At 47.4% G+C, this 14,866-nt stretch overlaps 1 protein-coding gene across 7 annotated transcripts in view; it reads left to right on the top strand.

Annotated features, from left to right (window-relative positions):
• The window catches only part of TTC23 (tetratricopeptide repeat domain 23), a 106,220-nt gene that overhangs the window by 66,479 nt on the left and 24,875 nt on the right, over positions 1 to 14,866 (top strand). For all 7 annotated transcript variants that reach the window (XM_040493776.1, XM_040493779.1, XM_040493778.1 and 4 more), the window contains exon 7: positions 5,461 to 5,566. In XM_040493776.1, the coding sequence (XP_040349710.1) occupies positions 5,461 to 5,566 (106 nt within the window). The remainder of the gene's footprint in view (positions 1 to 5,460; positions 5,567 to 14,866) is intronic.

The raw sequence follows: 14,866 nt of genomic DNA, 5'->3' as shown, positions 1-14,866 counted from the left end.
ACTCTTAAATAATACTTCATTACGCTGACTAGAAGATCCTCTTTCTGTAACTTCTACTTTCTTAAAAAACCAGATGTTAGGGGCGCCTGGGTGGCGCAGTCGGTTAAGCGTCCGACTTCAGCCAGGTCACGATCTCCCGGTCCGTGAGTTCGAGCCCCGCGTCGGGCTCTGGGCTGATGGCTCAGAGCCTGGAGCCTGTTTCGGATTCTGTGTCTCCCTCTCTCTCTGCCCCTCCCCCATTCATACTCTGTCTCTCTCTGTTCCAAAAATAAATAAACATTGAAAAAAAAAATTAAAAAAAAAAAAAAAAAACCAGATGTTAGACTAGAGCAGGATACAATTTGGAATCACAGGCCTTAGTCTGAATCCCTGTCCTGCCATTGAGCCCTCTATATGACCTTCGGTCAGTTGCTTTATCTCCTGAGGGCTTCATTTCCCCATCTATAAATTGGGGTGTTAACATCACCCTCACCAGTGATTCTGAGATGAAGCGAGCTGGTGTATGTAATCTGCATAGCACCATGTCTGGCCAAAGTAGGTGCTTACTCAAGGTTAGTTCCCACCCTCCCAGTGTCCCTCTCTAGTGCTAGCCCTCAAGTACAAAGATCCTGACGGCTGCTGAGCTGCATTCCCCACGAATGTTTTTGTCTCCAGGGTAAATAGACTCAGTTTAGGTCCACGAATGCACCTTTAGCTCTTTGTGGACTCTCCACTTTGCTGCAGGAGAAGAGATTTCCCTCTGAGTCAGTGATCCTCCTAGTTGTTTACCAAATGGGGGGAAAAAAATCTATCCCTGTCTCCTGTGAAGAGCTTGGGGCCTGCAGTCAGAGCATTGCATGTCTTAAGTTGAGTATTCACATGATGGGGTCTGCCTGCATAAATAGAAACATCCTTCTTACTAGTCATCAAGTTTTCTGTTCAAGAACTATTACACATTTCACAAATCCAAGGGGACAGCCTCAGTCAGATAAGAGTCTGCCAGCTGTAGCTCTGGCTGTGTCTATTGACAGCTGGATTGGCGCTGTGGACTCAGTGGTTTCCCCCGGAAATGCTCAGGAGGGCCCAAGCGCAGCCTTCTGCTCTGGACCTTGGCAGGGCTTGAGGGTGGTTGATCTTATGACTGAGGTTTTTCAATTAATGACCTTGCTCAGTATGAGATATTAAAGGTTGCGTTTTTGTTTTTGTTTTTAACCCAGTACCACATGTTAATGGCTCAGGAGATTTAGGAATATTAAACACTCCCTCTCAGCTCCAAGATGACAACTGATAAATATATAACCGTAAGATACTGAAAACAACAAAGAACGGGAGGAGAAATCTGAGCCCTGGGAGATTAATAAATAATAAGGAGTGAATGCAGTCAAGCACAGATCCCCAGCGGGGCCCATTACTTGGGCTCCTGCATAAAGCCAGGAGAGGCAAGCATGGCTCCTATAATTCTGTTAACACTAACAACTAGTCCTTAAATGCTCTCAGATGCATATAACAGGGGTATTTATATTCTCTTAGCAAGCAGAGTGTTGTTCCAGAATTGTGAACAGTGGTTTAATTTGGAAAATTGGGTAATCTAATCACTAGCTTTTCAACTGCCTTTGTACCTACTCCCTAAGGCAGCCTCCTATACCGTGTGGATCTGTGGTTCTCGATCTGCATCACCCTGAGCCCTCATGTTCCATGGAGGGTCTTTTGGAGGAAGCTGGGTGGGCACAGCTGAGTGAGCTTCTAGACCCTCTCCATCTGCTTCAGTAAGACAGTATGCAAAACAATCTGGAACAAAAGGATTTTTTTGTTGTTTTTTGTGTTGTTTTTTTGTTTTTTTGCTTCAAAAGAGAAACTTGAAACTCACTGGTCCCATGATGTTTACATCCTCTTATAAATTACTTTTCCAGTGCTCACTTCGGCAGCACATATACTAAAATTGGAACGATAAATTACTTTTCCACTCATTGGTATGTTTCTGAAATGTTACTTTGTTAATGTACTAGGTAGAGTTCAGTCATTGTATGAATAAACCACAATATATTCATTCCGCTTCTGGTGGTTATTTAGATGATTCCCCCTTTTTCACCATTTCAAATAATGCTTCAGTGAAGTTGAGGGCATTTTTGGTATCAACAGTGATAGATGGTGAACTCCAAGTTGGTCAAGAAGGGAAGGGACAGCAGGAGGGGCCGACTGGATAGTGAGAATGGGGAGAGAGGGCTAGAAATTGCTTGGACGTGATGAAGGCAGGACCAGATAAGCTATGATAAGGCCCCGAGTCTGATGAGGGACACAATGTGGCATGTAAAAAGCATTTAAAAATTAAGGTAAATTGAATAGGACTGAATTAAATTAAACTAAATTTAATTTTACTGAATCAATGAGATGCTAACCTTGCACATTTTTAACATCATGGTTCCCTTTTCCTTCCCTCACCGCAATGTTAAACCAGCGTATGGTTTTTGGAAGTTTCATGAACATCAAATATAAATTAGACCAAGGATTGAGTTTCTGAAGTGAATAATGAATAATAAATGGTTGCTTATATTAGTATCTCACACAGAAAAATGTTGAGGTTACGAAGATTTTTGTGAAATTCGGATGCCCTTAAGCTCTCAGGATCCACTTTCTTGATATTGTGAGCATTTTTGCTCTCAGAAAATTTTGCTTCCTGTCTCCAAAGGCAAAAGGCAACATACAGAACTTTCAGAACATGTAATTATTCATATGAATTGAAAATAATTTTGATAGGGGTGTCTGGGTGGTTCAGTCCATTGAGCGTCTGGCTCTTGATTTCGGCTCAGGTCATGATCTCCTGGTTCGTGGAATCGAGCCCCTTGTTGGGCTCTGTGCTGACAGCATGGAGCCTGCTTAGGATTCTCTCTCAAGCTCTCTATCTGCCCCTCCCCCACTCATGTTCCATCTCTCTCTCTCTCAAAATAAATAAATAAACATTAAAAAAAAGAAAAAGAAAAAGGGGTGCCTGGTGGCTCAGTTGGTTGAGCATCTGACTTTGAATCAGGTCTTGATCTCACAGTTGGTGAGTTTGAGCCCTGCATCAGGGTCTGTGCTGGCAGCTCGGAGCCTGTTTGGGATTCTCTCTCTTCCTCTCTCTCTCTCTCTCTCTGCCTCTCTGTCTCTCTCCCCTCCCCAAATAAATAATTAAATAAGTAAAAAGAAAAGGAATCATTTTGATAGACATATATCTTTTACATTGCCTTATAATATTGAGTGGAAACAAAATATGAAATCTTTTTGAATTTGAATTTGAATAAATCTAAAGTACTGTGAGTTAAAAGTCTTTGTAACAATATGAGTTAAATCTTTTCTAGCATCACAGGGTGCTCTCCTCGATGGTGGATCCTAAAGATCGTTAAGCAGGAGAAAACACAAAGTAAACATGATTCAGTTTCCAATTGGGATGGGCAGATTTTCCTCTCTTCCTCTCTTCAAATTCCTGAACATGTGATGCTTTGACTATCCCTGTGGCTCCAATGGCTCCAATTGTCTTTACTTTTTGGAGTGTGCATTATTGGAAAGCATTTCAAGCCAGATCTTCGGGCCAAATTGAGGATAATGACTAATTGGGGTGTTGCCAAAACTACTTGTTCCATTTATTTACATCCTGTAATAAGGAAAGTAGTTTTAAAACAAAGGATATTGTTCGCATTTACAAATATGAAATTCTGATTTTTTTTTTAATTTTTTTTCAACGTTTTTTATTTATTTTTGGGACAGAGAGAGACAGAGTATGAACGGGGGAGGGGCAGAGAGAGAGGGAGACACAGAATCGGAAACAAGCTCCAGGCCCTGAGCCATCAGCCCAGAGCCCGATGCGGGGCTCGAACTCATGGACCGCGAGATCGTGACCTGGCTGAAGTCGGACGCTTAACCGACTGCGCCACCCAGGCGCCCCGAAATTCTGATTGTTTTAACACAACAATAAAAGTTATTGCTAGCAATCTTGGTTTGGAATAGCCCCTATCATAAAAAGTCTAGAGCTAATACCTCAGCTGATTTTAACATATGATCAATGAGATGAGAGTCTAGAATCCACCCTGATTACCAACTGACAAATGCATTCAGCTGGTCATCAGAGGACCAAGTCCCTATGGCTTTGCTGCCTCACTGCTTGGTCTGGACTAGGAAGTTCTGATGGTGTGGCTTTATCTCCTAGCCAGCTCCCACGGATTAGTCATAGCTCCTGGAGGCTGAATGAATCGGCACCTCTGGGGAGTGTGCAGGCATCAGTTAGTGATGTCTGCCAACAAGCACCAGGGCAGGGAGGAAGGGCAGCGTTCTCGCCCTGGGAGGGAGTCCGAGTATCAAAGTCAGAATCTTATCTCCATTTTCTCTCAGCCATGAGGTATCTTGGGCAAGATATCACCTGCTCCTCAACCTCAGCTCTCTCGTCTACAAAACACGGGCAACAAAAATTGTTAAGAAAATTAAAATTGATACTACACCTGAGAAAGAAATCTTAACTGCTGTTAATATGTCTTGGCCTATCCCAGTCTGGTGTTTCTCCCTTTAACTCATGGTATTTTAGTATTTCTGTCACCCTTTTGGCAATTAATTGCAAACCACCTGCCACCTGGTGTTAGTGCACTGTAGGACATCAGGTTCAGTTCCTGTCCCTTTCTGTACTGCCCACCCTTTCTGGTCCTGGCCTCTCCCGTCATAAGTGATCGGTAAGGGTCTATTTACTGAATGAATGTGAACCTGTTACTAATAGCATTTTTAAAAACTTTAAATGTTGTCAGATGAGTAGTAACTTTATTTTCTCTTTTATTCTTTATGTTATGTCTTTTTTATTTGGAGAGATGTGTTTTGTATTTTATTTTGGGAGGATTGTTACTATTTATATTCATGGGATCATAGGGTTTTTTTTTTCTCTCTCTCTCAAAGAATTTTCAATTGGGCTTTATTTTTAAGGAACTGAGCTCTTTTCTGTGTTCAGATAGCCCCATGGGCCAGTTGAAGAAGGCGCAGGGAGGTGGGCTTGGTAGATCAGGCACTGGGGAGGCTACTGACATCTCGGCAAGGGCCCCCTTTGGGCTGAGCTGGGGCATGGGGCTGGGCTCGCCCACTTCCTGTGCAAAGCACTGGCACTTTTTAACCCATCTCCTTCCTTCTTGAAACCCTCCTCCGCTCGCCAACCGCCCCCCCCTCCACCCCCCGCCCATCCTCTGCTGACACTGCACTCACAGCAGCATAGACTTAAATGATTTACTTAGTGATCCGCCCTGGCCACAGCTTCGAGCCATCCGGACTCAGCCTTCAGGGCTTTCTCTGTCCACAGCCCAATGCTTTTAAAATCTAGGTCTCCTGAGAATTGACTGTGCTTCCACACAAATCATATTGTCTAGCTTGCTAGAAAGTTCCTTGGCTTTCTGCTTATCGCTCCAAGAACAGTTAGTTCCCTATTGCTGCCGCCAAGCGTGTAAACAATCCTGTTTCTTCTTTCCCGGGTGACAGGCGCATCACATCGTGCTGAGCAGAAACCCCTCTCAAGAAGAGGCAGCAGTCTCTGCACATTTGGTCGCCCGCGCTGCCGTCGCTTCCGGGGGGATTGAACACCACGGTGAGCGGAAACCTTCTGTGGGCGTCGCACCTTGCCTGCGCCCTGCCCGTCCCGCACACGGGTCTGTGAACCAGCTGCCTTTAGGATGGGTGAACAGGTGGATGGACCTGTGACACAGGCCCCCCTGGAGAGCTTTGGCGGCTTTATGTGGTGGTCCTGAGCTGTGCCCCTGTGTTACTTTCACCAGAGTTCTCTGCTTTCTGTCCTGTTTAGCTTTTCTCTAACCTTTTACTTTCAAATACGGCGAATCTTCATCCAAGCAGAGCTGTGAAGAGCCCCCAGAGAATCCACGCTGGGCTTACAGGGAAATCTGCTCTCCTTTCAGAGGTGATCTATTTTTAAAGATTGCTGTGGAGCTGCTGTGGCAACAGATAGATCAGGCCTGTTGGAACCCCAGCCTACAGACTTTCACAGGACAGAGCTTTCAATCAGGATGAACTTTACATGGTTTCAGGAGTCCAAGAGGAAGTTGCCATTTATGAGTCATATGGTTTTTCTTAGCCCCATGTGATAGGTAGAGCGGTGAGCTTGGGGAGTTCTTTAATCTGCCATTCCAGACTCAGAGGATACAGTATGCCTCTAGTGATGGGGAACATGCATTCTGGTGGCTTATTTTTGGTCAGAATATTCAGAAACAGAGTATAACTCATAAAGGAGACCTAGGGGTATATTGCAAAATATCAGGTAAAAAATAATGATCTACTATAGTAAAATAAGGTCCAACGTGCCAGCAAGCCTAAAATGGAGATCCGGAATAGTTGGGATTCAGGGGGCAGAGCTGGGCTAGAAGGCAGAGGCTTCTAGCTGGAGGGTAGGCGGAGATGAAGGGAATACCAAAATGAGCAGCCTGGTGTGTAGAGATTTCTGGGCCAGGCAGGGGCTCCAGTCAGGGAGGAACTGGTGAAGGGGATATCAGGGTTTATCCATCTGTCCATCCTACCTTACAGACCCCTCGTTCTGGCTTCCTGGAGCTTTGAGCACCTTTTTGGAGCTGGAGCAGCGTATCTACAGATAGAGAAGGCAGGCAAACTTTCTGATCCTCTCTTTTTGGAACACACCATATATAACAATCGGCTTCAAAACCTTCAAAGGGTCAACAGTTTTTTGACCAGCTTTCTGGTGCTTAACATTATTTTTTTTTTTTTTTTAAATTTTTTAGTTGTTTGTTTTTTTTTTTTTCCTTTGAGAGACAGAGGGAGAGCAAGCACAAGTATGGGAGGGGCAGAGAGAGAGGGAAACATGGAATCATAGCAGGCTCCAGGCTCTGAGCTGTCAGCACAGAGTCCAACACGGGGCTCAAACTCAAAACCGTGAGATCATGACCTGAGCCAAAGTCCAGCGCTCAACCAACTGAGCCATCCAGGCACCCCAACATTCCTTTAATAGGGGAAGAGAATCTTCCATTCCCAACTATTAAGACAGTTAAGATGCAAACACACATTTGATGGAAATTCCTATGCTGGCAGGAGCCACAAATCTAAGTGCCTATAGGAACCACACAAGCAGTGTGAGCAAAATAGATAGCTATTACGATACAGTAGGAGCAGCAAGCCTAATCAGAAATGGCAGCTACTGTTGGTCGTAATACGAGAGAGACAACACAAAGTGTGAGGACTGTGGCAAACTGGAGAATCCCATGTGCTATTGAAAGTGAGCAGCTGTTACAGCTCCAGCCCGTTACTGTCATGTAGAAGGCAGGCTTAGAGGGCAGATCTGTTTTTCAAGAAAAGGCAGAAATCTAGGTTTTTCTGTGTAATTGTTGGTAACCAACTCAAACATGTTTCAGGCTCTGATCAGGCAAAGCAAGTGTGAGGGCAAAACACATGTAACTTCTGACCTGGAGAGCGTGCGTATAATGAATGGTTGTCAGAACCTTCCTGTTTTCCTCAGGCTCATGGGTTAAGACAACTGGAGGGTTCTGAGCATTTAAACTGATGAGGTGGGGGTGGCGGGAGTCTATTCCCTAGAGAATACCAAACAGCTAGAGGAAACTAAGGCTCAGAGAAAAGAGGAAGAGTTTCCAGCTCAGGAAACTAAGGCCTCTTTGCCTAGAGGGATTCTGGTTCACCAGCATCTCAGCTAGTTAATAAATGTATGGATTGGGTGAGGACCATAGAAATTGTGTCCTGAAATGTTTTTTTTTTCCTGTAGCTGCAAAGTTAGGCCACTCTGTTTTGCATGGTTTACAGAATCAGAGAATCCAAATACACACACACACACACACACACACACACACATATATATATTACATTTTTTAGTCTAAATATAGCATGGGTACTATAAATTGAGAATGACAATAATACCTACTTGATACATTTAATAAGATCTGTGAGACTTAGATGACCTCACACAGTAATAATAGTAATAATAGCTAATGCTTACACAGTGCATACTGGCATGGTTCTAATCAGTTACACTTCTTTAAAAAATTTTATTTATTTATTTTGCAAGACAGGGAGAGAGCATGAGTCGGGAAGGGCAGAGAGAGAGAGGGAGAGAGAATCCCAAGCAGGCTCCATGCGGCCAGCACAGAGCTGGACTTGGGGCTCGATCCCATAAACCATGAGATCATGACCCAAGCCGAAACCAAGAGTCAGATGCTTAACCGACTGAGCCACCCAGGCACCCCTAACCAGTTACATTTATTAACTCAATTAATCCTCACAACATTGTGAGGTTGATGTAAGTATTTCCAGTTTCTGATGGAGAAATGGAGAGATTAAGTAATTGCCCCAAGAGCACATATCCAGGGAGTAGCAGATTTGAACCTAGGCTCTTGACCTCCTTGTTACATTGTAAGGACTGACACTGCACATGCTCCCTTTTCTTCCTTGCCCCTCCCCACTTAGGCCTACGGAAGAGCCTATGGCATTTGGGACAGAGGACATGGGAAGAGCAGAGGCACGCAGAAAGATGGATTTGGAGAGCCAGTGGGAAGGGGCCAGTCCAGGAGTACGCACAGGCTTTTAGCACCTCCCCTCTGCCTCTGGTGGCCTGAACCCCACAAACTGACTTGCCGGTCAGAATTTGAAATATAGGAAGAGTGTAAAGATGGAAGAAAAGTTCCCCCCAGGAGCAGGGAGATACAATTGAAGATGCAATACAGATTAGGGAAGGGGGTTACTTCTGCTTGAGCTTTAGGGGATTGGTTGCTAGAAACATAGGGCACAGAGCCTCAGGAGCTCAGAGGCGGCAGGAATCATGGTAAGAGTAATGTTAGTGACAACAGTAGTGGGAATTGAGCTTGCCTTGTGTGCAGGTGCTGGAACTCTCATACACGTGCTCATTTAATCCTTTTAATAAGCCTGAAGGCGGGATGTGACCTCCCATTCTGCAAATGAGCTAACACAGCCAGCTCGCCATACCTGCAAATTCCATCAGTCTCTATTCTCTGAACTCATTGCTCTACCCAGAAAGACCACAGCCCCTATCACTCTGTGGGGTGCTCCTAGACACGCCCTTCTCTAATCAGAGGAGACTTGAAATGGCCATCACCTTGATGCCTTTAGGAAGAAAGTTTACCGCAGCCTTAAAGGGGAGTCAGCGCTAAGTGGGGTTGGCAGTGGAACTGCAGGATCAGAACAGCTGCTTGTCAGGCAACACCATGAAGCCCTAGGACAGGTGCAGAGACGAGCACCCGCCCTGGTCTCTAAGGCCTCAAAAGACCATCTAAATGGGCACATCAGGAATGAATACAAGCACGGAGAAACCCCAAGCTATTCCTAATGTGTTAACCTGTTTGAAAACTGCTGTCAGGGGCGCCTGGGTGGCGCAGTCGGTTAAGCGTCCGACTTCAGCCAGGTCACGATCTCACGGTCCGTGAGTTGGAGCCCCGCGTCGGGCTCTGGGCTGATGGCTCGGAGCCTGGAGCCTGTTTCCGATTCTGTGTCTCCCTCGCTCTCTGCCCCTCCCCCGTTCATGCTCTGTCTCTCTCTGTCCCAAAAATAAATAAACGTTGAAAAAAAAAAAAAAAAAGAAAACTGCTGTCAGAATCCTTGTTCTCTCGGTGGCAAAACGTGCAAAAGGCCGTGGAGAGTGAACTGACCATTCGGCAATTTTGAGACACAGAGTTTGTTCTGGCTTTTACCCACGGTGCCTAAGTGCGGTGTGGGCTGAGGGGGCCCGTGTTACATGAATGGAACCAGCTTCCCTTTGGAAGCAGGAGTGAACTGGTCCCCACCCAGCCAGGAGCCACAGTCCCACTGTCTTTCAGGGTGCCTGGTTCTCATGTCATCTCTGTTACCCCCTCTCAGTCCAGTCCCCCCACAGTGGGAAAGAAGGGAACCCACCCAGGGCTGGGGGTTCCCCAGGCCTCTGCTGCCTCTAGCAAGAAGAAAGAAAGGGGAGCATTTGGTACTCATCTTGTCTGACAAGTAAGGGGATACCAATCCCCCCCAAATACACACACACACACACACACACACACACACACACACACACTGGCTGGCTTTCACCCAGGGTGGCAGGACTGTGACCTGGACATTAGTCACTTTTAGTTCAGAAATCCCAGCCAGATCCCCTGGGAGCAAACCCACATGGTCTACCAAATGCTAAAGAAATCCACATGCATGGGGACCACAGCTCTGCTTTCCTGTGCTTAAACCTGTCTGTGCAGAGCACACTTTTTTTTTGTTTGTTTGTTTTTAAAGAATCATTAATGAGAAACATTTCTCATCTGGGGATTCTCCGTAGCCTGCTTGCTAAATGCCCATGGAAGGCATTGCCCTCTGACAAACGAAACGCCACTGGCCAAGAAGCTAGCGTGTTTCAGGCTCCATGCTCCAGCTAATCCCTTTGCTCTGTGCCTTTCCTGCATTCCTTATGCAGACAAAACTGCCCTAGAAGTCACGAAGGATTGCGATTGCATAAGGACTTCCAATTCAGGCTCCTGGAATGTCACTAACCTGAGCCTGGCCCGCTTCCCGGAGCAGCCATAGACAAACTTGGTATTAACAGCTCTCCCAACCCTGCGAAGTGTTCAGGGCATTGGCCTTGTGTTTATAACTCTTCTCCTAAAGGATATTAAAATGAAATGGGTGGAAGCCAAGTACATTTCGGTGTAAACCTTTGAGAGGCAGAGCCTGCTGAGCACAGGCGGCCTTGTTTGGAAGTGGCTCCGACTGCAGCCTGGGCTCTGTAGGGTCCGGACACAGCACAGTGGAAGGGGTTCTGTCCCACTAGAGTCTCAGGGGCAGGGGGTGGGATTCCTGGCCATATGAATCAGACTCATGAGCATGGGGTGCATTCCCAAGACACAATTCCCCATGCGCAAATATGTCCATCTTCCTGCTGCCCCCTTGTGCTAGGCTCTCCCCACATTTGCACAGTAGACATAAAATATACAAGTGTCTGAAGCTGGGCACTGTATCTTGATGCAGTCTCCTGTTTTATCCACCTACCTGATCCTCCCTTTTCTCGACTCTTCCTCCTGTGGCCCACCTTGTCAGCCTGCCCCTCTGCTGGGTCCCACCCCACCTGCAGCCCACTCCCTGCCCCGCATTCCTGGGTTATGGATGCCCCTTGGGCCCTGTGTGTCCCGCAGAGACAAGAAGTCAGACAGGCTCTGGAATACACATATGCCCAGTGCCAGTGGACTCCTGATAGGTAACATGGCCACCCGAGAGTAGCCACAGTCAGGTGTCCTTCATCTTCCCGTGGTCCCCCTCGGCAGCCCCTGCTGTCGCCCTTGCCCTACCTCCAACCAGAGGCCTCCAAAGTGGGGTTTGGGGTGCAGCCCTGCTGATGGAAATGGGTGTAAACCACAGCTGGCCACACCCACCCACTCTCTCCCATCCTCCTCAGCCTCCCTAGTCGCCCTCAAGCCCCGTGTGCTCCGACAGACCCTTCGTCAGTCCGATGCAGAGTCCATTTCTTGTTACAAAATGCGCAGCCAGCCTGATCCTGGCCTGCCTTGAGCTCCATAAGCAGGTATCAGCATCCACGCCTGCTGTGTGCTCTAAAGGAAGGGGAAGCTGCAGAAAGAAAGTGGTGGGTAAGGACAGAGAAGAACCCTTATCCTGTTTCCCACCATCATTAGTAGGGCCCTTTCTCAGAAACCTCTGGAAGGCACCTCAGAGCACATGCCATCCAAAGGTCTGAGGTCCAGGACATGTCCAGACTCATTCTGCAAGCTAGGGACAAAGCAAGGCTTAGACAGAGGCCAGACACTGCCTACTTAACCACGGCCCCAGAACTGGAGAGTGAGTGGCATTGTCCCCAGAGGTCCAGGGAGCCCAGAGGACAGACAGGTGGGGGCTGCAGGGTTGGCAGAGGATCAGAAGAGATGGCCTCTTCCTCTCTCCAAGTCCATGCTGTTGGTCTCTCTTCCCAAACAGACAACCTTGCGCACACTGAAACCTCATCAAGCTTTGCTTACAAACTGCCTTCCATCTTTGTGTCTGAGAACAAAGTCTATGGCGTCATTCCTCTGCTAGGAAAGATGAAGTACGTGCCTCTGTGATATACAGTTTTTCACTCCTATACTGGCTAATAATTTGTGTGCAGAACTTCTCAGAAATGCCTATGTTTTTAATACCCTGACTTGGCTTCAAAAAGGGTTTTTAGGGCAGCTTATGGAAAATATATACTTCAACCAAGACAAGTAACTGGGGCTAGAAGCTGCTGGATACCTGACCACTACTGGGTGGGACAGTGAGTGGTGGGGAGGTAGAGATGGGGTCAGCTTCCTGGTGGTAAGGATATTGGAGGCAGGCAGATCCCCATGGTGACGGAGCCCTTTACTGGGCCCATAGGTGCCTGGCACTGTGCAGGCACTTCATGTTTGCTCTCCCACGGAAGCCCCGCCCAGCCTGCCGCCATCTTGGTCACCTCACACTACTAAGGCAGACCTTCTCCTCAGAATGACCTTGGACTTCCTGGGGATCATATGGCTACTGAGCAGCAGGTCTGCTGCTCCAAGAAGCCATGTCCAGGGCCTGTGGAAGTGTTCTTCCAAGAGAGAGTTTTAGTGTGGACCACAGAAGGCCTTGAGGTGAGGAGAGAGCATGACTTGGGCTTCATGTGTCCTCAGGCCACCCTTCCCACCTCCCACCCCTCAGGGCTGGGAGGTAGCCTCAGGGCAGCTGCCTGTGCAGAGACCAAGGCAGCCCCAACAGCCCCAACAGGACCCCAAATTGGTCCAGTCTGTTTGTTTGCTGGGTGATGGAGCTCCTCTGGGTTAACGCCAGGCTACATTCCCTGCGGTCCTTAATACTTTTGCAGTTAGTACAGAGTACAGACTATTTTCCAAGACTGTTACAAAAGATAATTGTCACATTGTACATGCAGGCCTCCCTCTTAATGAAAGCTGTCCTCACTGTTCAGCTCTTGCCTTAGGACAGCCTCAAGAAAATGAGCCCAGGGTGACTGGAATTTGTTTTAATTAAAAGCCTCCTAACCTCCAGCGTGTCAAACTGTAACCCCGCATTCCTCTTGCTCTTTGAATGAAGCCTGGTTTTCTTTTGCCTGTATAAGAACACAGAGACAGAACAGAGTCTGACAGGGCCTCTGGGAGACATTGAGTCCCCTGCCCAGCAGGCAGGCCACACTTCCTCCCTCGCTCTAACCCACAGACAGCCTGAACATTGTGTTGGGGTGGAAACGGGAGAAGACTCGTGGCCTTGGAACACCTGTGCCACCAGGGCTCAGATTTACAAGTTAAGTCATGCTTCTGTGCTTTAGAAAATGACCTCATCTTCTGCCAAGGCCACCGGCATCAGGTTGCAGATGATTCTAGAAGAGGTTTTTAAAATTGGGGGCGGCCACTGTGAGAGAGCTGCAAACTGCTGGCTTTCTGAAAATCCGGCTTCAGGGCACGAGGCCCACGCTGGGACATGGCATCTCCCCACCCTGCTCGATCTTCGATCTCTCTGGAAATCCTGCTGTCACTCGTCCCCCAGGAGAAGAAACTCTGCTCATCAGGGAGTCACTCCTTAGCTGTAGTGACAGGATAGATTTGCTCTCCTCTCAAAGATCATGCGGTTCACAGTTCAGAAAGCTAACGTGGGGGTCGGAGGGGTGAGAGAACTACATCAGGATCTTGTAGTAAAGGGAGTTTTCCTCTATCCCAGGTAAATATAAAAGTAGTTTCAAATTTATAGACTGGGAAGGCACCCAAGTGGATGCCCTACCCCTTCCTCTGTTCCTGAGTTGCAAGGCTGTTGTGATCTACAAGGCCACTGACATGATGCCTGATGTGTGACAACTTCTCTGTGACAATGGCAGTTGGGGAACCCTTCCCCCCCCCCCCTTGGACTAGAGGCCTTGCAGGAACAGAAATGGGAAAAGCCTGGACCTTTAGAGAAGCTGAGGACTCCAAAATACAGGAAGGGCAGCAGCAACCTCAGAGGGCAGATTTCCAGGCAGAGTCCGCCTCTGACATCCCCAGCTGAACACCTCGCTTTCGTTCGCTAGTAACCACACTGCCTTCGTTTCAGTAATACGTTCCTTCTCCCTCCACCCCTCCCTTCCTTCTTCTCTCACCTTCATCCCCTCTTCCAGAGACCTATATGTGCTAACAAGCATCCTCTTTGGGGAAATATGAATACATCTCCCTGAGGTAGAGGTTGAGCCATTTATGCACTAGTTTGCGTTAGACCAGGCAGCTCCCTCTCTCCCAGCATCTCTGTGAGATCAACTACACTAAGGGAAAGGAGCATGTGGCACTCAGGTCTAGGAAGCCAGCTGAAAACGGGGTATTTTAGGGGAGGCATTCGGTCAGCGTGTGACTGCTGGGGGAAGGGATACTGAGAGGTGGGAGGACATTACAGGAAAGGGGCCAGAAAGGAATCAAGCACAGCTGTGTCCTCCTATGTCCAGTTCCTTACCAGGAAGGGGAGGGAAATGTTTCCCACCCCTCTTGCCTCCTCCTGTATCTGAGCATGGTACCACTTCTGCCAAAGCCCAGGCTCTGAAACTCGGTCCCTCCTTGTTCAGCCCCAACTCCTTCCTACGCTCTTTATATCTGCCAGTCTTCATAGTAAGAGCTCATCTCAGGAGAACAAGGCTGAGACTCAGAAAGATCTCTACCTTTTTTTTTTTTTTTTTTTACTTTTTTTTAGTTTATTAGTTTGAGAGAAGTGCATGTGAGCAGGGGAGGGGCAGAGAGAGAGGGAGAAAGAGAATCCCAAGCGGGCTCAATGCAGAGCCAGACATGGGTCTCAATCTCATGAACCACGAGATCATGACCTGAGCTCAAATCAAGAGTTGAGCTTAACCAACTAAGCCACCCAGGCGCCCCAAAAAAGAACTCTTAAATGCTCAGTTACATTCTTTGGTTAATTCCCAATTAGACAGAAAATT

The sequence above is a fragment of the Herpailurus yagouaroundi genome, unplaced genomic scaffold, assembly GCF_014898765.1.
Source record: "Herpailurus yagouaroundi ecotype Mexico unplaced genomic scaffold, PumYag 185, whole genome shotgun sequence".
Taxonomy (NCBI): Eukaryota; Metazoa; Chordata; class Mammalia; order Carnivora; family Felidae; genus Herpailurus; species Herpailurus yagouaroundi.
The sequence above is the reverse complement of the archived record's forward strand: the minus strand, read 5'-3'. Positions and strand labels throughout refer to the sequence as shown.